Source organism: Heptranchias perlo, chromosome 29, assembly GCF_035084215.1.
Source record: "Heptranchias perlo isolate sHepPer1 chromosome 29, sHepPer1.hap1, whole genome shotgun sequence".
Taxonomy (NCBI): Eukaryota; Metazoa; Chordata; class Chondrichthyes; order Hexanchiformes; family Hexanchidae; genus Heptranchias; species Heptranchias perlo.
In genome coordinates, this window is record NC_090353.1 from 13,054,133 (window position 1) to 13,078,347 (window position 24,215).

At 45.4% G+C, this 24,215-nt stretch overlaps 1 protein-coding gene across 2 annotated transcripts in view; it reads left to right on the plus strand.

The window, feature by feature from the left end:
* Nucleotides 1–24,215, plus strand: part of LOC137299398 (SH2 domain-containing adapter protein F-like) — a 196,094-nt gene that overhangs the window by 136,802 nt on the left and 35,077 nt on the right. For both annotated transcript variants that reach the window (XM_067968108.1, XM_067968107.1), the window contains exon 5: nt 16,239–16,416. In XM_067968108.1, coding sequence (XP_067824209.1) covers nt 16,239–16,416 — 178 coding nt within the window. The remainder of the gene's footprint in view (nt 1–16,238; nt 16,417–24,215) is intronic.

The window sequence follows — 24,215 nt, forward strand, 5'->3', positions numbered from 1 at the left end:
TAATGCCCAGCCCTAGTTGTTCTGAATAGGTAGTGGTTACCCCTCTCTTTGTGGTGATGGTAAATGAAAGAAAGACTTGCATTTACCTAGCACCTTTCACAACCTCAGGTCGTCCCAAAGCACTTTACAGCCAATAAAGTACTTTTGAAGCATAGTCACTGTTATAATGTAGGAAATGCAGCCGACAGTCTGGGCACAGCAAGGTCCCACAAACAGCAATGTGATAATGATCAGATCATAGAATCTATGTCCAAGTCAGGGTGGTGTGCGACTTGGATGTGATGGTGTTCCTATTGCTGCTCTTGTTCAAGTTGGTGCTGGAGGTCTCAGGAGAGGGAGATGCTGTCAGGGTAACGTTGGTGAGTTGCTGCAATGCGTCCTGTAGAACGTACATACTGCAGCCACAGTGTGCCAGTACTGGAGGGGGTGGATATTGAATCCATCAGGCCCCAGTCAAACAAACTGCTCTGTCCTGGATGGTGTCAAACAGCTGCACTCACCCAGGCAAGTGGTGTGTATTCCATCACATGCCCCACTTGAGCCTTATAGAAGCTAGAGAAGCTTTGAGGGGTCAGGAGGTGAGCCACATGTTGCAGAGTTATCGCCTCTGTCTTGCACTTAGAGCCACATGTTGATACGGCTGGTCTGGTTCAGCTTCTAGTCAATGGTGACCATCGGAGCCATTGCTGAGCTTTCTTTTCACGATGGTTATTACCTGGCACTTATGTGGCGCTAATGTTACCTGCCACTTGTCAGCTCAGGCCTGCGCATTATCCAGATCCTGTTGTAGACTGGCATGGGCCAACTTATTGGGAAGTGGCTAGCTCTGATGCACAGGTCTTCAGCATTACAACCGGGACATTGTCAGGGCCCATAGCCTTCGCTGTATCCGATGCATTTGACCCCTTCTTAATGCCTACCTCTACCCCATACAACACATTGTGGATTAAGCCCCATCACAGGTACTTTTTATCATCAGTTTTTTCCCCTTCCCCCTTCTCCTAAAGGTGCTGACTGTTGCTATGATTCAGGTCCTGCTGACCCTGGATCCCCTCCCCACCCCACCATTCTTCATGTCCAAGCCTTGGACAATCTGTACTGGTGGGCTATTCAACTGCAGGCGGCATTACATGCTGTCCTCACCCAACATCCCCACACACGTGTGCACACCCATACACTGAATAGTGATCAGGAGCAGGAACACGGGCCTGTTTTCTCCTTTCTAACCTAGGGATCCTGAGGTTAACTGTAGTGATAGCTCGGGCCCAGGCCAGCCCACACCAAGGATTGGATTTGGGATGTTCTGGGCCTGTACGATTCAGCTACTCACTGACCACACTCGCTGGGCCATCGGGGGGAGCTCTCGGCCGCAGTTTGTGACAAGCTCAGGTATCTTTGGGAATTTAATTTAAAGGCTGTTGAAGAGATCTTCTGTTAGTCTAATCTTATTAAGGACTATCTTCAGAATATTGAATGAACTGCACAACACAATAGACGCCTTTGAGATTACTATCCAATCACCACAGAGCTGGCCGGTTCATAATCATTTAACTTTATCACATTACCACATTTACCAGTTTTAACCCTTTCAGTGCTTCTATGTCAGAAGGTTGTGGGTTCAAGTCCCCCTTCGTGGGACCTGAGCTCAAAATCTAGGCTGGCACTCTAGTGCAGTACTGAGCGAATGCTGCACTCTCGGAGGCGCCATCTTTCGGATGAGACTTTAAACTGAGACCTCGTCTGCCCTCTCGGGTGGACGTAAAAGATCCCACGGCACTATTTTGAAGAAGAACAGGGGAGTTCTCCCCGCTGTCCAGGCCAGTATTTATCCCTCAACCAATATCACTAAAAACAGATTATCTGTTCATTATTACGATGCTATTTGTGGGACCTTGCTGTGCGCAAAATTGGCTGCTGTGTTTCCTATAGTACAACAGCCATGGGTAAGATGGGTATAGAGGGATATGGGCCAAGTGCAGGCAATTGGGACTAGCTTAGTGGTATAAACTGGGCGACATGGACATGTTGGGCCGAAGGGCCTGTTTCCATGTTGTAAACTTCTATGATTCTATCTATGATTCTAACAGTGACTACACTTCAAAAATACTTCATTGTCTGTAAAGCGCTTTGGGATGTCCTAAGGATGTGAAAGGCGCTATATAAATGCAAGTTCTTTCCTATTTTTGGAGCTCTTGGGCAGCAGGGGTGCCCAACGAACATACTACTTGGCAACTCTCCTCTCAGGATTCCATTCCAGCTTTTGGCCTCCCTGCCCCTAGGCTAGAGAAGAGAAAAAAAACTCAGCTGCATGATCCAGTGTCCCCTCCACTGGAGAGTCAGAATCTGTGGACAGCAAGTGAGGACGGGATCGGCTCAGGCTGTGATGCCCTTCATAGGTTGAATAGCCACCTGTCATTCACTGTATGGACACATCAAGAGCAGCCACTTAGGTGAGGTATCAGAGGACTGTACATGGGACCATCTCCGCACATCAATCCCAAACCGTACTTCAGAAAAAGAGGAGTGGACAATTATGTGTTTATAAGGGGAGTTGCACTCTCTCGCTGGTAATGTTGTATCAGTGACTGCACTCAAGTGAACAAAACAAGTACTGTCATTTGAAATGGTTAATATAAGGTGTGATTATAATTAGATGTTAATGAAGTATAAAATATATTAGTTTAACTAAAAGTATCATCTCTGTTATATCATTACCCATCAAGGTACTCTACTGTAACTCCCTAATGTTGGTTTATCTTCCTTTCAATTATGGAATAGATTCCCCGTGTGTTCATGAATTGGAGGCTCCATGATTCTATTATGTAGAGAAATTGGGTGAGAGAGAAAGGGAGAGACGCTGTATAATCAGTGAAAGCTATATATAATATTCAGTGTAGTGCTCTCTTGTTCTCTGTGTGCTGGCAATCTTGCATTGTCAAGATATGCTGGCCCTAAATTGGGGATTTGGGAGATTAACGTACAAACCCTTAACTTGTTGGTCTGAAATTCCTCCCTCTGCTAACTTAGCAGAAGTGTTAACCTATTATTTTACACTGTTTATTGCCTCTGCCAAATCAGCAGGGATGGACATGTTTATACTCCAACATGTTACAGCATAATTTCAGGACTGGAGCGTGTGTAACAATAGGTAGCAATAATGCTATCCTCTCCTCCCTTTCTTCACAGAATTTTCTGGGTTTTGCCTTGTACGCACAACATTCCCCTCTCCTTCCCTAGAGGTGGGAGGAGCCACAAGTCCAGCTTCCCACCACCCAATCCCTCAAGATTGTTACAAGGCTATCACCGTCAAGACTGAAGCAGGCCTCATCCAACATGGATATTCTTGCACTGTCCAGCAGGGGGGCACTGGATAGCAGCCAAGAGCAGGAGCCTTAGCTGATCTTTTTTACTCTCCCCCCTCCAGCACAGTGGTGCTAAAGTCAATTATAGCACTTAAATATCACCCTGGCTGAGATCAGCTAACTCAATACAGGTCAGGGATCAAACCCAGGGACCGTCGGGTCTCTATCTCAGTACCAGAAACAATGGGAGATGCAAAATATGCATCTAAAAGCAGGGGAAATAGTGCATTATTTGCAAAGAAATTAATACTATTGGTAGATTTTTGTTAGGTGAGGGTATTAAGGGATATTGAACCAAGGCGGGTAAATAGAGTTGAGATCTAATTGAAAGGCGGAACAGACTCGAGAGGCTGAATGGCCTATTCCTGTTCCTGTGTTCCTACTAAGGACAGTGAAATGAAGTGAGGAGCCAAGTGGTTTGCAGTACATAATTATTATTAAGGTCTAACATGACAGCTTCGAATTCCTGTAATTCTTGATGAAGTGAAGTTGTGGAGGAAGGTATTCATTCTATGCAGGCTGCCAGTACCAGTTAATACCCTAGGGGCCGACTTCCTGGAAACATTCGCCATCTAATATTTTAGTCTGTGTTAGACAGAGGTAAATGAAATGGGATGTCAGACTAATTCTGGTTTTGCATTCTTATCACATACAGTGAGCAAATATTTTAAAGAAAGAACGCAGCCCCTTAGCATGATTTGTAAAGTTATGCATTTTAATAGGGGGTAAATCGTTTTCTTTTCCTCGCTAAAATGTAGCCTCGGGATATGATAAGCAGCCTGCAATTATTGTAATATGTGCATGGCGGCAGGAAAGGTATGCCTGTAAATTAGAATCTGGCACTTTAACGTAATGAAACCGCGGTGACAAATGCAATGATGTTATATATTCCTTCACTAAGTTGTCAGCAGCTGCTCTTGCCAATGAGTGATTGAGCCCATTATGCGGAGAATTAAATCAGCAGCATCTCTGAATTGAGCATCAGATCAGGGAAAGGATGCAGCAGTTCTGTTACACGCAGGCATACGTGCCAACCTAGAAAACTACCAAGAGCTGACAACAACAACTTGCATTTATATAGCGCTTTTAATGAAGTAAAATGTCCCAAGGCACTTCACAGGAGCGTAATCAGACAAGATTTGACACCGAGCTACGTAAGGAGCTATTAGGACAGGTGACCAAAAGCTTGGGTCAAAGAGGTAGGTTTTAAGGAGCATCTTAAAGGAGGAGAGAGAGGCAAAGAGATTTAGGGAGGGGATTCCGGAGCTTAGAGCTTAGGGCTTAGACAGCTGAAGGCATGGCCACCAATGATGGAGTAATTAAAATCAGGGATGCACAAGAGGCCAGAATTGGAGGAACGCAGAGTTCTCGGAGCGTTGTGGGACTGGAGGAGGTTACAGAGATAGTGAGGGGCGAGGCAATGGAGGGATTTGAACACCAGACCAACAGCTTCCAAAAAGCTAACTCAGCTCCAAAGAAGCTGGCAACCCAAAAGCAGCCCTTAATATGAGTGTAACGACACACAAAGTCAAGGAAGTGGTTTAACAGAGCAGTAGGACGTAGGCCTGACCCAGTTTAAGTTGCAGGTCTATCCTAATGAGGGTATTTCTGTGATCCCATACTTCCAATGGGGACCCTCTTGTGAGGGAGAGCGGGATGGAGAATTGGGTTTACAGTGCTGTATCTCCATCTCCAAACTGCACTCCCTGTGAGTGTGGCTCCCAGCCGGGAGGGCCGGATCACAGAATTACCCATAACATTCGTGCACTTTTATTGCAGGGAGAAACCTAAAATACATAAAAGTACGAAGGCATGAATTTCACTTTCTAGTGACATTTGGAGACATTCCTTCTGAAAATATTGATTTTTGACACTTTTGTTCCCAACATTTTGGAGCTTGCTGTAATTCTGCCATCCAAGACCAGAAATAATTTTTCACGGAAGAGCGACAGATTATTTAAATATGAAAATAAAAGTTGTTCCTCTCAGGCACCTAAACCCAGATAAATTGGGATTGGTTTTTGTCCCAAACATTCCCCATACACAGGCACACACCGAACGCAATGGGACGGGAAAATGGGTGAGATCGTTGGTGCTGTAACTCCTCCCCATTTTGCATCTGCCACACCTATCCATTTATGGCTTTGAGAGGCACTGGAAGTTTCTACCAGGAATACACCGGGGATTCATTAGTACATGGAGATGTGGCAGAAGTGGGAGCACTTAACCATTGGTGCCATTTCACCATGAAGAAATTTAAAGGCACAGCCAAGAAATGTCAAGAGTAATTCTAAATTGCATTTTTGACATTTTATCGGGTTTTCTGTGATTAACCCTGTGAGTGAACGGGGTTTGCAAGAGTGCTGTCAGTTGACATATTTCAAATTAACATATCCCTTGGACAATAGGAATCTCTCCTCATTTTTGTTACTTGGACGAAGAAGAGGAAGAACAATAGATAAATGTGATACAACTGGACTAAAAGGAAAGAACTTGCATTTATATAGAGGCTTTCATGACCTGCAGCCAACCTCCTGGGCAGACGCCACATTGTCAGTGACTCTAAAAGTCACTTCAGTCCTGAACGTTTTAGCCGCAGGATCATTGCTTCATGCTGCAGAGCACATCAGTCAACCTGATGTCCATAGATGTATTAGGCAGATGACTGACGTGCTAGACAGAGCAAGCAGCTTCATCGCTTGCCCCGTCTACAGCAGGTAACAGCAAAAGAAGACCTTAGATTTTTTCCAAAAGGCAAAATTTAGGGTACCATCGATTGGTCACATGCAGCCCCATGTAATGCTGCACACAACAGTGGCACATTTATGAACTGCAAGGGCTTCCACTCTGTCAACATGCAGATCATCTGTGGCTCAGTTGGTAGGACTCTTGTCTCTGAATCAAATGGTTGTGGGTTAAAACCCTATTCTGGTACTTGAGCACATAATCTAGGCTGGCAGGCCAATGCAGTACTGAGGGAGTGCTGCATTGCTGGATGTGTTGTCCCTCAGAGGAAGCATTAAACTGAGGTCCTCTCTCTGTGGTTCAGGTGGATGCTAAAAATCTCCTTTTACTATTTGAAACAAGCAGTGAGTTCTCCCTGAACCAATACCGCCAATAACAGATTAATTGGCCATTCATCTAATTTGGTGTTTATTGGATCTTGCTGTGCACAATGACTCTTTTGCCTATGTAACAACATTGACTGCACTTCAAAATTATTTCACTGGATGTGAAATGCTTTAGGACATAACAAGGTGCAATATGAATGCAAGTTCTTTCTTTCCTTATTCAAGATGTGAACTTTACATCTTCCTCTCTGCATCCTCATTGTAGAACTGAGACTGATCACTGTCTCCAACTCTACCTCTTTCTTTCCCAGGACCTCAAACTGTGGAGCTTCTCATCTCCCTTAGTTTTCTCTTCCTCCTGCTGTCTGCAGACATCTAAAACCCAAGGTTGATTCACCTAATGGTTACTTCTGAATTTGTTCCAATCTTCTCTCCTACTCTTTTCAATCTTGTGGTGTCCCACACTGTAAGCCCCAGCCTTCCCACACTCTCTTACTGCTTCCAATTTTGAAGCATTTTGTGTTAAGCCTGTTCAGTGTTCAAGTGCCCGCCTCACAACGTTTTGGCTTAAAAAAGCCAGTTTGTTGTAAGCAAAGCTGTGCGCCCCAGAAAATGCTTCCCACATCCCCATTACCACAAAATGAATAATATGGATGGGGGTAAGGGAAGAAAGATGAACAGGGAAATAATTTCCTCTGATGGGGGAATCAAGAACGAGGGGACATAATCTTAAAATTAGAGCTAGGCCATTTAAGAAGGAAATCAGGAAGCACTTTTTCACACAAAGGGTAGTGGAAATCTGGAATTCTCTCCCCTAAAAGGCTATGGATGCCAGGGGACAATTGGAGCTTTCAAGACTGAGATCAATAGATTTTTGTTGGATAAGGGTATCAAGCGATATGGAGTTGAGGTACAGATCAGCCATGATCTAATTGAATGGCGGAGCAGGCTCGAGGAGCTGAATGGCCTACTCCTGTTCCTATGTAATAAATTATAATATAATTCCCCACCTCCCCTCTCAGGCTTCTCTTACTCCTATTATCTAGAGACTTTTGAAAACCCAAGTTGGCGGCTCGATTTTCAAATGAAAGTCCGGGTGCATTGGGGGCGGGGAGGCAGCGAAAATCGGTAAAATACGGAATGGGTAAGGAACCTGGCCCCAACGGGTAAGGAAGCTGATGAATCTGTATACGCGCAGGGTTCTGGAATCCAGAAGTTCTGCCGACAATTAAAGCCGGCGGGATGATATTTAAAGAAGCAAATGTACCTCATTGAGGGACTTACGGTACTTTATTTGTTACATAGTTGGTAGTTGCAACAATTTTCAACATACCTGGGCGGCTTTCCCACGGCTTCCGATTCACGCCTGAAGGGCCGGATCAGGCAAAAATAAACTCGATAAATTAAATAAAATAACATTTCACAAAGTTAAAGAAATAAATAAACCTACCTTTCAAACGATCTCACCTGCACCCCCCCGCTCCGATGTCTCCCCCCCCCCACCCCTAATGTCTCCCCCCCCCCGGACGTTGTCCGATGACCCCTTCTATCTTTGTGTCCCCCCATCTTTGTCCCCCCCCCTGATCTTTGTCCCCCCCGATCTTTGTCCCCCCCGATCTTTGTTCCCCCCCCGATCTTTGTCCCCCCACTCCGATCTTTGTGCCCCTCTCGCCCCCCCCCACTCTCTGTTCCATTGCCCAACGACATCTTTCTCTCTCTCTTTCTCCCCTGCCCCACGGCGTTGCAGCTCCTGTCAATCAGGCTGGCTGCTGGATGCAAAACCCAGAAATAAGATTAATGAGCATCAATTACCTCACGATCGCGTGGGGAAAGGTACGTTTTTTTAATTCGGGTCTGCCACGCGCTTATTGACCCCCTGCCATCCCGCCACCCTTTGAGCCCTTGGTATCTCCTGACCACTACTTTTTAGTTTCTCATCTTCTCCCCTAATCTTTTCAATCTTGGTGTCCTGCACTGTGGGCTTTGGCCTGTCACCTATCAGTGCAACTGCATACGGAAGACAAGTAGCCCACTGAAAGAGGCAGTTCAGTGGGCATCTCCAAAATAAGTGGCACTCCAATGGCAATATAAACAGAAAGACCGGGGTTTTCCATTTCTGTGCTTTCTGGCCACAATTTTGTGCCCGTTCACCAGGATTTTGACCTAGCGACGATGAAGGAACGGCGATATATTTCCAAGTCAGGATGGTGTGTGACTTGGAGGGGAATGTGCAGGTGGTGTTGTTCCCAGGTGCCTGCTGCTCTTGTCATTCTAGGTGGTAGAGGTCGCGGGTTTGGGAGGTGCTGTTGAAGAAGCCTTGACGAGTTCTTGCAGTGCATCCTGTGGATGGTACACACTGCAGCCACAGTGCGCCAGTGATGAAGGGAGTGAATGTTTAGGGTGGTGGATGGAGTGCCAATCAAGCGGGCTGCTTTGTCCTGGATGGTGTCGAGCTTCTTGAGTAGAGCTGGTGAAGTAAACTGGGAAATCCTCACTACCCTCTGCCCTCCACAAACAATTTATCTGGAATGTTGTGGTCAAGTCCTCTCCCACACAAAGTACCACACTCCTTCAGCTACTATACCTTCACCCTCTCACTTGCCTCCCAAAACTCCTTCACCTCCCTCCCTGCTCTCAAAAGCTTCCTTAAACTCCTTTGATTTGGCGCCCCTCCCTAAGCCTGTTTACACCTTTTTTGCTCTCCTACTTCTTTGAACCTTTCAACAAGGTGCTCTGAGCCATTCCCTACTTGAGGTATGCTCAGCACATTTAAGTTGTTGTTGTTGCTGGCAGATAACACCATATTTGGACTTTAAAAGCCTGTAGGTTTTAAGAAGGGGGAAAGGGTGAACTCAGTTTCCACAGTATTTAGGTCCTGAAAACGTTACAGTAGGAGCTAGTGTGCAATGAGTCTTAAATTCAACCCATTGAGGATGAAAGAAGAATGTCTGAAACAAAAGTAATTGGGACACTGAAGGCGCATTGGAATTGGTGGAACTTAGTATCCATAGTCAAGGATGCTAAGTTCCCTGACTGTTCCCTCTGACCTGGTAGGTTAGTTTGATTGACAGCTACATGTAGTTAGTTGGAATGGATGATCAGTGAAGAGCACATGTTTTTACACTCTGAAATCTTGTACCAACCAAACATAATAACAAAAGATGTGGGAGGGTTAGTGGTGGGCATTGAATTAACATGGGACAGTACTGAGGGAATGCTGTATTGTGGGGTCTATCTGCTGAGTAGTTACACTGATGCCGAGTTTGCCTGTTCAGATCCCATGCCTCTATTTGAAGAGCAGGAAACTCTGGCGCCAGGCCAGTATTCCTCCCTCAACCAAAAAACACTACCACAAAACAGGTTAACTGGTCAGTCATCTCATTTGCTATTTGTGGGATCTTGCTGTGTGCAAATTAGCTGATGTATTTTCCTCCATAACACCAGTGACTACACTTCAGAAGATATGCATTGGCTGTAAAACCCTTTAGGATGTGTTAAGCATGTGAACGGCTCTATATAAATGCAAGTACTTTCATTATATCTGTGTTTATGATATGGAGACATTAGTTATTGAGGTTTCCAAAGAACTTTAATGTTGAGAAAAAAGAATGATTTTCATTGATATTGCATCTTATTAGTCTTCACACAAACTACTTTCAAAGTGCAGTCTCTGCTGAGATTTGGCAGAGCTCAAGCTCTGATCCCAGTCTCGTTCTACCCGACCCCTTGTCTAGCCTGGAGATTTCTTAAATCATACGATTCCTTAAATATCTTTTTTTTAAAGTCGTAACTTAAGGGGTAGAATTTCGACGGAGTAAGACTAATCTCCTACCATAACTTCGGCAGAAACTCCTTGCAAACAGCCGCTTACACTGCTTCTCCAGGATTTCCGCTGATGTTCTGCCAAAGTTACGGCAGGAATTTGGGAGAACTCCTGTGCAAATTCTACCTTCTTGTTTTTAAATTTTTTTTAAAATCCATGTTTTCCACCTTCTCCTTCCACCGTGTTCCAGTCATCAGTCAAGAGGGATGGCAGGCTGTCTGCTGTTAGGCCCCACCCTGTACCCTATGTACAAGAACAGCTCGAGTTAGCTGGCCCTATGATGCCCCTCCTTCCCATTTGGCCTCTCTTGGCGACCCTGTTGAAAGCACAAGGTGGTGATTGAGGCTGTGAACAGACTGTGGCACAGCACTTGAGCAAACCGAGCTGTCGTGTCATTGGGGAGGGTGGGGACGGCGAAGGGTGCCATTTCTTCACTTATCGTTTTGATGTATAGACACGCTGAACTCAGAGATACGCTGTCTTCATTTGACCTTTCTCAGCTCTTTCTGTCCTTTTTCTCCTGCCCTTTCTCCCTCTTTTTCTCCAACCTGCCCATGATCACCATTGCAGTAGAGATTAAGGAAATTAAAGAGCTCCCTTGGCCCCCTCCTGTGGGACAGCTAGACGATGACTCAGTGAGTGATGAAGGTGATTGCTTGCTTTGCTTTTTCCCATCCCCCACTCTGCACAAGCTTGCTTGCATGGAATTGCCTCACATCCCATCATCCTTTGCCCTTCCTACACCTGTACCTTTCCACGGTGAATTGCCTGTTCCCAGGATATATATATAACTTTTATTTAAATATTAAACTTAAAATGTGATGCTTGGGAGACTATGGGCAGAATTTTCCCTCGGTTAAAATGAAGGGAGAATTCCACCTGTGTTTCACTTACTTGACCCTTTGAACTGTAACATCAAAATGGCTGACAGAGAAATAAAAATGGCTTCTTCTATTTATCAAAGTTAAAATAACGTGTCTTATGGTGAACTTTATTTCTTGAGGTGAACTATCCAATTAATAGACTATTTGAAGCTAAGTACAGCCATTGTGAAATGACGGTTTTTAAATTTTAATTGTAAATGATGTTTCCCTTTTTCTTGTGTTTTTCATCCCCTATTTTTCTGTCTGCCCAGACTGAGGCCCAGAACCTAGAGGGCGCAACCTGCATCCAAAACCACAGCCAGTGCTTCCTGTAGCTGGCTCCTCGGAGATGCCTAGAGGGATCTATCCCCTCGGAGTGTCCTGTCTCTTGTGCTTCCCTGCTGGATGCTACCAGAGGGGAGTGGGCCTCAAGCCTATGTCCATTCTCACCCTATGGCACTGCTATGGAAGAGATGGCAGTATAACCTGGCCTGGGTTCAGGGACTCACCCGGTAACCCAGTTGAGATCTGAGAGCAGCAATGGAGCATTGAGCTCACAATGGCACAGCAGAGAAGCAAATCAAACTAGCGTGCTTTGCTGCTACGGTTGCCCAGTAGGACATTTTTTGAATGCTCTTTTTACTGATTTTTGAAGAATTTACTTAAATGATCTAGCAAGACATTGAAGAATTTAAAAATAAACAAAAGCCTCATATTTATATTTAAAGCTGGTCATGCTGGTATGGCCTCCTCAGGCACGGAGTGAAGAGCTGGGATCGCATAATGGCCGCTTGTGCCAATGATGTAGCCTGTTTGTTGTCTTCATGGCCTTGTCTTTATTCCCACCTGTGGTTGCCAGTTCCTGTTAGTCAATCGAGAGGCTCAGAATTTGCAACTGACCATTTTTCTGTGAAGAATCTGAAATTCAGGTTAACTACAAAATAAAGGTCCTTCTACACTATCTCATGAAACACTCCCAGATCAAGTACAGCATCATTAGATGCCAATGTCCATGCCAAATAAATCGGCCTCTCGATGAAAATAACACCAGCTACTAAAATAGATTGGCATGGTTTTAAACCTCTACCATAGATTGTGCTTGTTGGTATGAGTTTTGGGGGCCTTCTTTGTGAATGTTTGTGCTCGTCAATGAGTAGCTGAGCAGTAGAGACCAGGATGGTTCCCAGGTTCAATCCTTATTCTGTGCTGGGTTAGCTGCTCCCAGCCCGTGTGATGGGGGAACCATTACAACTGGGCTAAGGAAGCACCAGCCAAGGTTCCCACTCCTGATCACTATCCAGAGGCCTCAGCTGGAGGCACACCTGTGTGTGTGGGTGAGGAGAGGATCAGGCTTAGCTGTGATGCTCCCTATGTTCACCTAGCCTGCCAACACCCTCTGATGGGCTCACACATGAGGTGAAAGGTACTGAAAGTAACAGGTGCCTACAAGTCGACATCTTCAGGAGAGGAGAGGGGAAGGAAAACAATAACAACTTGTATTTATATAACCCCTTTAATGTAGGGAAACGTCCCAAGGTGCTTGGAAGGGAGGAAAAGGCCATAAAATGAAACACTCCCAAGTCAGATATAATACAAGTTAGATGTAGAGTAGAGCTCCCAGCAAGTGCTCTGAGGTCAGGTGCAGCACAGGTTAGCTACAAAATAAAGGTCCTTCTACACTGTCCCATGAAACACTCCCAGGTCAAGTACAGCACCATTAAATGCAGAGTAAAACTCCCTCAACTCTGCCCCATCTAACACTCCCCGATTCTCTGAAAATAGTTCTAGCTTTGCAAAACTGCCAAACTTATAACTCGGCCTTTATAGAGAAAGGGGACAGTGCCAAAGAGTGAGTGAGCATTTTACATATGATTGCTAACCCTCCAGGATTGTCCTGGAGTCTCCAGGAATTAAGAATTAACCTTCTGGACACAGCTATGTACAATCCAGGAGATAAGTCATAGGGGCATTGCAGAAACTGTGTGCTTTCTTTAATTTCTTTGAACACTTTTGTTTATTAGTTGTAACAATATTAGTTAGGTCACAGCTGGAGTATTGTGTTCAATTCTGGGCACCACACTTTAGGAAGGATGTCAAGGCCTCAGAGAGCGTACAGAAGAGATTTACTAGAATGGTACCAGGGATAAGGGACTTCAGTTATGTGGAGAGATTGGAGAAGCTGGGGTTGTTCTTCTTAGACCAAAGAAGGTTATGGGGAGATTTGATAGAGGTGTTCAAAATCATGAATGGTTTTGATAGAGTAAATAAGGAGAAACTGTTTCCAGTGGCAGAAGGGTCGGTAACCAGAAGACACAGATTTAAAGGTGATCGGCAAAAGAGCCAGAGGCGATATGAGGAAACATTTTTTACGCAGTGAGTTGTAATGATCTGGAATGCACTGCCTGAAAGGGTGGTGGAAGCAGATTCAATAGTAACTTTCAAAAGGGAATTGGAAAAATACTTGAAGGGGAAAAATTTACAGGGATATGGAGAAAAAGCAGGGGAATGGGACTAATTGGATGGCTCTTTCAATCAGCCAGCACAGGCACGATGGACCGAATGGCCTCCTGTGCTGTACCTACTATAATACTATGAATATTCCTCCAGGAATACGTCCAACAAGAGTGGGCAACCCTAATTTTATGGTGTTGTTTGGCTTTTGCCTGCTGGGTTTTTTTTGAATCAGTTGACATAATAAGAATAACTCGCATTCGTTCAGCGCCTCTAACATAATAAAATGTCCCAAAGTGCTTACAGAGGGAGTACACTGAACAGCAGTAGATAAGTTGGGAATGGTGGCAGAAAGCACGGACAAAGGGATAAGCTGCAAGGAGACTTTTAAAAGTGGAAAGAGCAGTCTTAAAGTGGAGTGGTTTAGGGAGGGAGTTCTGGACCGTAGGAATCATAGAACAGAGGTAGTGTACAGGCCTTTTGAGGCACGGCCCACTATCTCAAGAGATGGTTTCATCCTCTGAGGACAAAGCACTGACTGTAGGACATGTAAATGGCTGTTACCTTGTGGGGGAGGCCAAAACTAGGGGCCATAAATATAAGATAGTCACTAATAAATCCAATAGGGAATTCAGGAGAAACTTCTTTACCCAGAGAATGGTTAGAATGGGGAACTGATTAACACAAGGAGCAGCTGAGGCAGATAGCATAGATGCATTTAAGGGGAAGCTAAATAAACACATGAGGGAGAAAGGAATAGAAGGTTATACCGATAGTTAGATGAAGAGGGGTGGGAGGAAACTAGTGTGGAGTATAAACACTGGCCTGAACCAGTTGGTCCGAATGGCCTGTTTCTGTGCTGTAAATTCTATGCAATTCTATGTAACATGATCCCCTAACATTAGATTCACAATTTTATTCCAGCGCAGCAGGCCGAGAGTTTTTAAACATCTCTGGCCTGCAAAGGCCTCCTCTTGACATTGAAAGAGGTGACGCAAGCTACTCAGTAGCAGCTGTGTGTGACTGTGCAAAGTGTTGATGGGCGAGTGTACCATCTCGACTTGTAATGCAGGCAGTCCTATGACACTGCCTGCTAAATACATCGCCCTCTTTTAATGAGCTCCAGTTAGCTGCTAAAGGTAGCCACTTTTGTTTTTAATTCCTTTTAAAAAGAATCGTCAATAGAAACCCTTTCCCTGGCTCCTGGTGTTCACTCCCTGCTGAGCAGCCCTGGGAATCAGGTTTAGCAGCAATTAAAATGGCCTAAACTGAAGGCCTGGCATCCTGTGAAATGGATAAAACCTTGAATGTAACACTTTGATGTGTAAAAAGGCCTGTCCACTGAACATAAAGCCCTGGTTCAAAAACAGAAAGCGCCGGAAACACTCAGCAGATGAGGCAGCATCTGCGGAGAGCACAGACAAGAGGTTTCGGGTATGAACTCTTCATTAATGGAAGTCCTAATTGGTGGTGTTGATGAAAGTCCTAATTGGTGGTGTTAATTGTGGATTCTCAATGGGAACTGATAACACAATAACTAATAACAGGGTCCTAGTGCTCTTCAACTCGGCTCCTTATTATTTTTCTTGGGCCAATGGTATAATATGATCAAATGTTGTCTATGTTTTCTTCACCTGTGACCCTCAGCAGACTGGCTGCTCCATCTGCCTCCGTTCACACCCTGCCCATCTGTGGGATCCTGCCTGAGCTGGGGTTCAGTGCCATTCCCTCTCCTTTTCTACCTCTCCGCCAGGAATATTATTAGGAGGCAAGGTCAGGTCAGCAAGCGAAAAGGCCCCATTGAAATTTAACTTGCTTGTGGAGAAGTTCCCAGCCTCCATTTCCCTCAATGGCATGACTAAAATTAGGGGCTTACATTGTGTGGAGAATCAGAAACCAGCACCCGCCCCCCCTCCCCCCACCATTCTGGGTCATCCAATGTGTTGCATTGTTCCTGAGAGTAGCCTTCAAGTCAGACATAGGATGGGATTTTAGCATTCAACAACAAGGGAGCATGCTGCGTTAAGAAAGAAAAAACTTGCATTTATATCGCGCCTTTCACGATCTCTGGACATCGCAAAGCATTTTAAAGCCGATGAAGTACTTTTGAAGTGTTGTCACTGTTGTAAAGTAGAGAAAGCTCTAGGATGTCAAATCCATGGAGAGGGCGCAGAGGAGATTCATCAGAATGGTACCAAGGATGAGGGACTTCAGTTATCTGGAGAAACTAGAGAAGTTGGGATTGTTCTCCTTAGAGCAGAGAAGGTTAAAGGGAGATTCAGTCGAGGTGTTCAAAATTATGACAGGTTTTGATAGAGTAAATAAAGAGAAACTGTTCCCAAAGGCAGGTGGTTCGGTAACCAGAGGACACAGATTTAAGATACCAAAAGAACCAGGGGAAGATGAGAAGTTATTTACGCAGCGAGTTGTAATGATCTGGAATGCACTGCCTGGAAGGGTGGTGGAAACAGATTCAATAGTAACTTTCAAAAGGGAATTGGATAAATACTTGAAAAGGAAAAATTTGCAAGGCTATGGGGAAAGGGCAGGGGAATGGGACTAAATGGATAACTGTTTCAAGGAGCCAGCACAGGTACAATGGGCCAAATGGCCTCCTTCTGTGCTGCAAGATTCTATGATTAATTTATTACTCTCTGTGTTTTTACAGTCCAGTTTGACGGCTGCGATTGGGACCGGTCATCTCCTTCTGCCAAAGATCGGTTGAGGCAACAGAAACAGCTCAGCCCGCTGGCCGGAGGGTCAAAATACACCAAGCCACAGACTCCAGAGCACTGCGCTATACTGCCCGAGAGGGTGGACCCTGCTGTACCGTTAGAGAAGCAAGTGTAAGTGTGAAACTATTCAAACTATTGGGTTTTGGCCTATTGGTAGGACTAGGCTGCTCCTATTCAATGGTCCAAATCCCTTTCACTTTAAGAAAAGCCTGTACCTGTTAATGAGAATGTGACTCTACATGCAGCAATGAAAATGTCACAGCAAATCCTCCTTGCATTCTACTTTAATCTTCTTTGCCCGTGGATCAGGCAATAATCCCCTTTTAGTATTAGTGATCACGTAGAAACATTCCTTTGAACTGTTGTAAAGCTTATTGGGGCCTACTTCCTGCTATGCACACATAAGGCCTTGCTACTAGCAGGAATCTCTCCATTCTTCCCCTGAAGGCACTGACATACAATCCCATTGCTGCCTGACACCCTCTGGTATTGCAGCAATATAGCCCAAGGAGGGAGTCATGACATTCTATTTGAGCTGGGGGGGAGACCTTTGCAGTCAAGCTTGATCAGGGGTCACTGGAGTCAATGAGGAATGGGAATATTGACTCATTTTTTTACTTCCCTGGCCCAGGGGTGGGAAGGCCAATTATTACACCCCTACAACCACTCCTGTCAGCATAGACCGGAGAATGAATCTGGCACCTTTCTAGTCTGCATGTCTTAATTCTACACTTGACGGTGAATTTACCAACTAAACCATTGAGGTACCCAGACGGAATTGGGGAATTAATGTGACACTGACTATCTCTTCTCTTTGTGTCCATTCATTGACTATCCCTTACTGAATCAATACAACAATTTATATTTATATAGCATCCTTAATGTAGAAAAATGTCCCAAGGTGCATCACAGTTGGCTGTCAAACCACAGCAGGAGGGTTGGAGTAGTGACCAAAATCACAAGAAGGTTTTTGAAGGTGGGGAGAGATGTGTCAGGGGAAGGGTTTGGGGAGGGAGTTCCAGAGTGTGGAAGTGTGATTTCTGAAAGCTCTGCCGGTGATGGTAGAGCAGAGGGGGAGGACTGACAGCAAAACCAAGTTGGAAGACAGAGGATGTGGGCAGGGGCATAGGGAGGGGGGGGAAGGTGGCTTTTGAAATCAATAACAAAAGCCACCATTGGACTTTGAACCAGACATTAAAAGCCACAGTAACTTCCATATCTAATTTGTAAGGAAAGGCCAATGAAGTCTGACTTCTTTGGAAAGATTGAGAGTTTTTGTTTTGTTCTCAGGATGTGAGTGACACTGGCAAGGTCACATTTCTTGCCCATCCGTAGGGCATTAAGAGTCAACCAGGTATTGTGGACTGAAGTCACATGTATGGGCGGCCAGTTCTCTTCCCTGAAGGACCAGTTGGGTTTTTATGACAATCCAACAGCTTTCGTGGTCATTTTTTCTCGAGCTAGCCCAAAAAATACCACATTTATTAAGTTCAATTTCACAACTTGCCATGGTGGGATTTGAACTCATGGGGCATGATTTTAGCTCGGAGCCGGGAACCCAGCGTGTGCGTAGATATTCGCGGGGGGGACCTGGAAGTCAAGCGAGTGCGTCGCAATCTGCGATTGCAACTCAATTGAAAGTATGTATTTATGCTTCCGGGTTTCCCACGCACCAGGCAGCCAGTTTGCAGCCTGTCTGCCTGTCGGGAGGGATAGGAGCTGCGAATTGGGGAAAGGGAGGGAGAGCGAGATCGTGGGCCATGGAAGAAATTGAAGGAGGGGGAGGTGGGGGGATGTGGACGACAATGGGTGGGTCTTGGAGAAAATTGGGGGGTCCACCATCAGGTCGGGAGGGGGTGGGGTTCCACCATGTCAGGGATTCACCATCGGGGGTCCACCATGGTGGGGGGGGTCCTCCATCGGTGGGTGAGGGGGTGTCGGCCGATCACAGGGGTCCTGTCGCGCCAGGTGAGCTTGTTGGGCCTGGATGAAGCACTCCTGCTCCTCCGGGCCCACAAGCAGTGCAATAAAGACACTCACCTCACGGATCTGGCCCTTCTCACCTGCTTTCATCTGACGTGAATCGGAAGCGATGAGAAATCCCAACAGGTGAGGTTAAATTTGTTTGACATTTCGAATACACAAAAAATTAAGTGCCTCAACTATCGCAATGAGATACATTGCCCCTGTAAATATCGGCCCGCCGGCTTTAAGTGGGGACGGGACTTCTGGGTTTCTGCTGCGCACGCATCCTAACGCACCTGGGTTAAACCCGGAAGTGGGCGCGTTGGAGCGGGGATGCGGTCCCACTCCAAAAACAAACTATTTTTACTGCCCACCCACCCCCAACCCACCCGTTCTTGGGGTTAAAATTGCCTCCATGACCTTTGGATTACTCATCCAGTACAATACCCACTGCACTACTGTACCCCGAGAAGGCAGATAGATGGGCTGATGTATCAAAATGGCAAATGTTTGTTGAGCCTAATAGCCTTGTTCTGTATTTTCTGGAGGCCAAAAAAGGATCCCCTCATTTCTGGGGTCCATTTCACTGGGGCTTTGAGACCCTGTAGAGTCCATGAAAATAAATAACAACCAACTTAGTGAAAGAGACAAGAATCTAAAGGAAATGGGTTTAGTGAATAGCATGTTGGAAAATAATGGTTTATGCTTTTGATTTGAGGTAATCGGTCACTCCTTTGCCATTCGGTTGATTGGAATTGATGCAAGGGGATGATGGAGACATTACCGTGTTTATGTGCTTCACAGAAATTGACTTCAAATGATTTTTAAAAAAATACATCTTCATTAAACGAGCCTCCAGATACACTAACCTACTATTAGAGCGGTTTGGGAAGCAAATTTCAAGAGTGATTCGGCTGTTTCACTGTGCCTGCATTGTAACATATTGTGAAAGGTGTAGTTAGGGGTAAAATAAGTAAGTTATTAATCATAGAATCATAGAATGGTTACAGTGCAGAAGGAAGCCATTCGGCCCGTCGAGTCAGTGCCGGCTCTCTGCAAGAGCAATCCAGCTAGCCTCCCCCGCCCTATTCCCGTAGCCCTGCAAATTTTTTTCCCTTCCAGTACTTAATCCAATTCCCTTTTGAAAGCCACAATTGAATCTGCCTCCACCACCATCTCAGGCAGTGCATTCCAGATCATAACCGCTCGCTGTGTGAAAAAAATTTTCCTCATGTCGCCTTTGGTTCTTTTGCCATTCGCCTTAACTCTATGTCCTCTGGTTCTTGACCCTTCCACCAATGGGAACAGCCTCGAGCAAGGTTAGCGATTGGAAAAAATTAAAAATTTCTGACGGTATAGTGGTGATAAAGAATAAACCACCAATTGATTTGGAGTTAATTAGCTTCTTTAAAGAGGAGCTGGATCAATTATCTGTTGAGAAGGGGGGTGAAGATGAAATTGTCATACTTTGAGATTTTTTTTCTATTTGGCCTTAGAGGGGGTCACAGATTAATTTATATCGAGATGTTGCTATTAAGTTAAATTCAGTACATCTGGAGTTAATGCCACACAATACACAAGCTATCTGGGAATGTAGATTAGACCCAGTGGCTGGGTTTAGTTGAAGGGGGGAATAGAATTGCACTTCTCGCGTGCCTCATCAGTTTGAGACAATGGGGTTCGTTTGTACATTCCAGTGAGGAAATTGGATGTAATGTTAGAATGGCTTTCCTTCACTGGGCACAGTGGGAGGGAGTCTCAGCTAACCAGGCCATAGACTGTCGTGCCATGGGAAAGGAGGGGTCTGATTTCCGGTAGTAGTTTTGATTGGCGGTGCAATGAGCCAATCCTTGAAACAAAGATCGGGGCGGGGGGGTGGGGTCAGAGGAAAATATTTCCAGCTTCCTCTCAAACTGGAAAAAAAAGGCAATCTTTACTTTATTTGTTCTTGGGATGTGGATACTGTAGCCTATTAGTTATAGTAATGGACTAACAACCCAAGAGGTTGTGAGTTCAAATCCCACCTTAGCAAGTTGCAAAATTAAATTCAATAAATCTGGTACTTTGTGAGCTGGCACCAGAAAAAACACAATGAGATCTGCCAGATAGTCATAAAAACCCATCTGGTTCACTAATGTCCGTTAGGAAGGGACCTGCTACCCCTGGTCTACAGGTGACTGCAGTCCCACACTATGTAGTTAACTCAATGCAACTAGGGATAAGCAATAAAATGTTGCCCACTTGCCAAGAACAAATAATTTTTAAAATTGCTTTTCCCTTTTCCAAAAAATTTGAATTTGAAACATTCAATAAGCAAAATCCATTGCTTTCTAATTAGCCAGTGAGGGACGGAGAGTCTCCAGGCTGAGATAAAACACATATGTCTTACAAGAGAAAGGTTAGTGCCAGGTAGTTTCAGGGATCACTAATTTGTAAAGTTAGATTAGCCCATTAAGAGGTAGAATGCCGTACTTTGTTATTTTCCATGTCAAGAGGAGTGATATGAAATAGATTGAATTTCACTGAAAACCATAATCTGTTTAGTTATGTTTCTATAAAATAAACCAGCTTGTTGGTTTACAATTGGCCTCGTCTCTCTTCAGTGTTTATCAGGCCATCTTCTGGAAGGTAAGAGACACACATATGAGATACATACATGATTACAGTAGCCGGTACATAGAATGAAAGGTTTTATTGTTACAGCCTCAGTGTCACATTATTGTACGATTAGGTATTGGGCAATAAAGGTGAACTCCTGATTGTAAGGGATGTGGGGTCGACTTACAAGAGTGTCCGGTGACACTGAATTATTTGTTCATAAACACCTGTGTTCTTTTCAGTTGAGATGGGAAGAAAGAAATGGAGCAGAAAGGATTCCCCACAGTGTATACATCCCCTTAAATTGGTCATTAGCAATGAGGTTGAACAGCGCATGACATTTCTGTAGCATCCCTCACACAGTCAAATGTCCCACGAGGGGTTCGAGGTGGACACTAAGTAGGAAGTAAGGGAATGTATGGGGGAGACTGAAGGGAACTTCGAAGAGATGGACATTTAGACAAACTTTAAATACAGTGAGAGAGATAATGAGGCATAGAGATGTAGGAACAGAAGTAGACCATTCAGCCCTTCGAGCATGCTCTATCATTCAATTAGATCATGGTTGATCTGTACCTCAACTCCATTTACCTGCCTTTGATTCATATCCCTTGACACCCTTACTGAACAAAATTCTATTGATCTCAGTCTTGAAAGTTCCAATTGACCCAGCATCCGCAGCCTTTTGGGGGAGAGAATTCCAGATTTCTACCACCCTTTGTGTGTGAAAAATTGCTTCCTGATTCCCTCCTAAATTGCCCTTCGTTCTTGATTCCCCCAGCAGAGGAAATAGTTTCTCTGTATCCACCCTATCAAATCCTTTTATCGCTTTTAACAGAGTGGGTTTGATAGAGAATTTCAGAAAGGCAGGAACGGTGGAGCTGTAAAAATGACGTCTGATGGTTCCCACATGTTGCTCGCCTGGGAAGTCCCTGATATTACAGGATGAGGCCAAGAAAAGAAGTTAGAGCTCAAATTTATATTTTGCTTTAAAATTTAAAATCTTTGACCTACGAAGTCTGCATGGTGGGACTGTACAGTTTCTTGTGAGGGTTAAGGGCTGATGTTGTAACTTATTCATTAAGGTCAGTGACATGGTATTTTATTTTTTAAATGTAGCTACACATGTGGAATAAATATGTATTTTAGTCAAATGGAAAAAGACATATTGGGCTCAATTTTAACATTGAAAAGCGGGTGGGTTGGGGGCGGGGGGTATTGAAAATTGCCACCATTTCAGACCTGCCTCCAACCTGCCCATTTCCCATTTTCACTGGGGTGGGAAGAGAGTCGGGCGACCATCCCATTCCCAGGACGCTTCAGGCCTCCATTTTTCTGGACTTCCCGATTTCAACTCCAGGGGGCTGGGGTTCCTGGGCCTTCTGTTTTACGCCTTGTGAAAGGAGGCGAGAAGGCCTGAAACTAACAGGTGGGTGCCTAGAAGGCACACCTTGCATGCCCGGAGGAGCAGGAGTGCTTCCCCCAGGCCCACAAGCCTACCTGCATCGACCCCACTCCAATGATTGCGGACCCCCGACTCCGATCGCGAACCGTCGATCGCCGACCCCCGATTGCAGACTCCCCCCCCCCCCCCCCCCCCGCACCCGATCGCGGACCCCCGACCCACAATCCTTCCCCCCACTCCGATCCCCGACCCTCGATCCTTCCCCTCAACGATCGCGGACCCCCGCGATGACCCCCAATCCCAACACCCCTCCCCGTGAATGACCCGCGATCCCTTCGCCCATGACTCATGACCCCCGTGCCAACCTAGGCCCTCATGCCCCCCATTCCCACCCTTGCCCCCCGTGTCCCACCGTGCCCCCCACCCCATCCATACAAACAAAGGCTTACCTGCAGACTTACCTGAACACGTCCTCTCCCTGGCTGCTCTCCAGACCGTCGGAGACCAGCCTGTCAATTAGGCCGGTCAGTCGGACAGGAAACCGACAAAAAAAATAAAAGACGTCCTGACGTCAAAATCGTATGGACGTTCGGGAAGCCTGTACTAATGGGTTTCCCGACCTCAATTTGACCCGCTCACCGCTCCCTTCCCGGCTCAGTTTTAAAATTGAGCCCATTGTGTTTGTACTTTTTAAAGGGGATGTTCCCTCTTCAATAGAGGGCAGGGATTATCTGTTTGCAGATGTTTAATGACATTTTCTCCCGACTTATTCGAGGGTCCAGTTTCACAGGCACCAGCCATCCTTTGATACCTCACCCCGACTGACCATAGGCGTTGGCAGTATATTCAACTGCAGAGGGCATCACAGCCAAGCCCACTTCTTTTTGCACTCAACTTTCACACGCATACTCTTTCTAACAGGGATCATTAGATGGCAATTAGGAGTGGGGAGGGTGGAGGTGGGGGGTCCTTGGCTGATTTTTTTTCTCTCTACCTAGGGGTACTGAGGCCAGTTGCAGTACCACTAGTGATATCCTGGCTGAGATCAGCTAATTCAGCATGGAGGAGGGACCAAACCCGGGACCTGTCTGTACGGCACAGCTACTCGCTGAAGAAACTCACTGAGCTATCGGTGTTTGTCATTTTTTAAAAAAAATTCTCTCCTCCTTTCGAAGAGACATTAAACCGGCTGCTTGGTCAGGTGTATGTAAAAGATCCCATGGCATTATTCAAAGAAGAATAGGCATCCTTCCGATATCCTGGCCAACACCATCAAAAACAGAATAACTGGTCAATCGTTTATTCGCTGTTTGTAGGACCTTGCTGTGTGCAAATTGGCTGCTGCATTTGCCCACATAACAACAGTAACTGCGCTTCAAAGGTAATCCTTTGGCTGTAAAGCACTTTGGAACATCCTGAGGAGACGATATTTCTTTTCCTGTCTTGAAGGTGCTGACTTATGCTGGGGTAGGGCTGCACATCAGGGATTACTGAACTCAGCACCGATTGAACCTGGGAACCACTGGTCCTGCACCTAACACTGCCTTAAAGAGATTGAGATGATGGGAAGGGCTCACCCTCTGAAAAGACAAGACACCCTCACAATTATGTCGCACCTCATCGCCCCTTTCAGAAACATCTCACTTTGAAGTAAAATGACTGCTTTGCAGGCAAACACCAACAGCCACTTTGCACACTGCAAGGCCCCACAAACAGCAATGAAATGAATGGCCACCTAATCTATTTTTTTAGTGTTGTTAGTTGAGGGAGGAATATTGTCCAGGAGAGCTCCCAGGCTCCTCTTTAAATAGTGCAATGGGATCTTTTACATCCACCCGCAGGCAGGGCCTCACCTGAAAGACAGCAAGTCTTTGAGTGGGGCTCAAAGCCGCAACTTTCTGACTGCGAGATAACAGTGCTACCAACTGAGCAAAGCTGACGT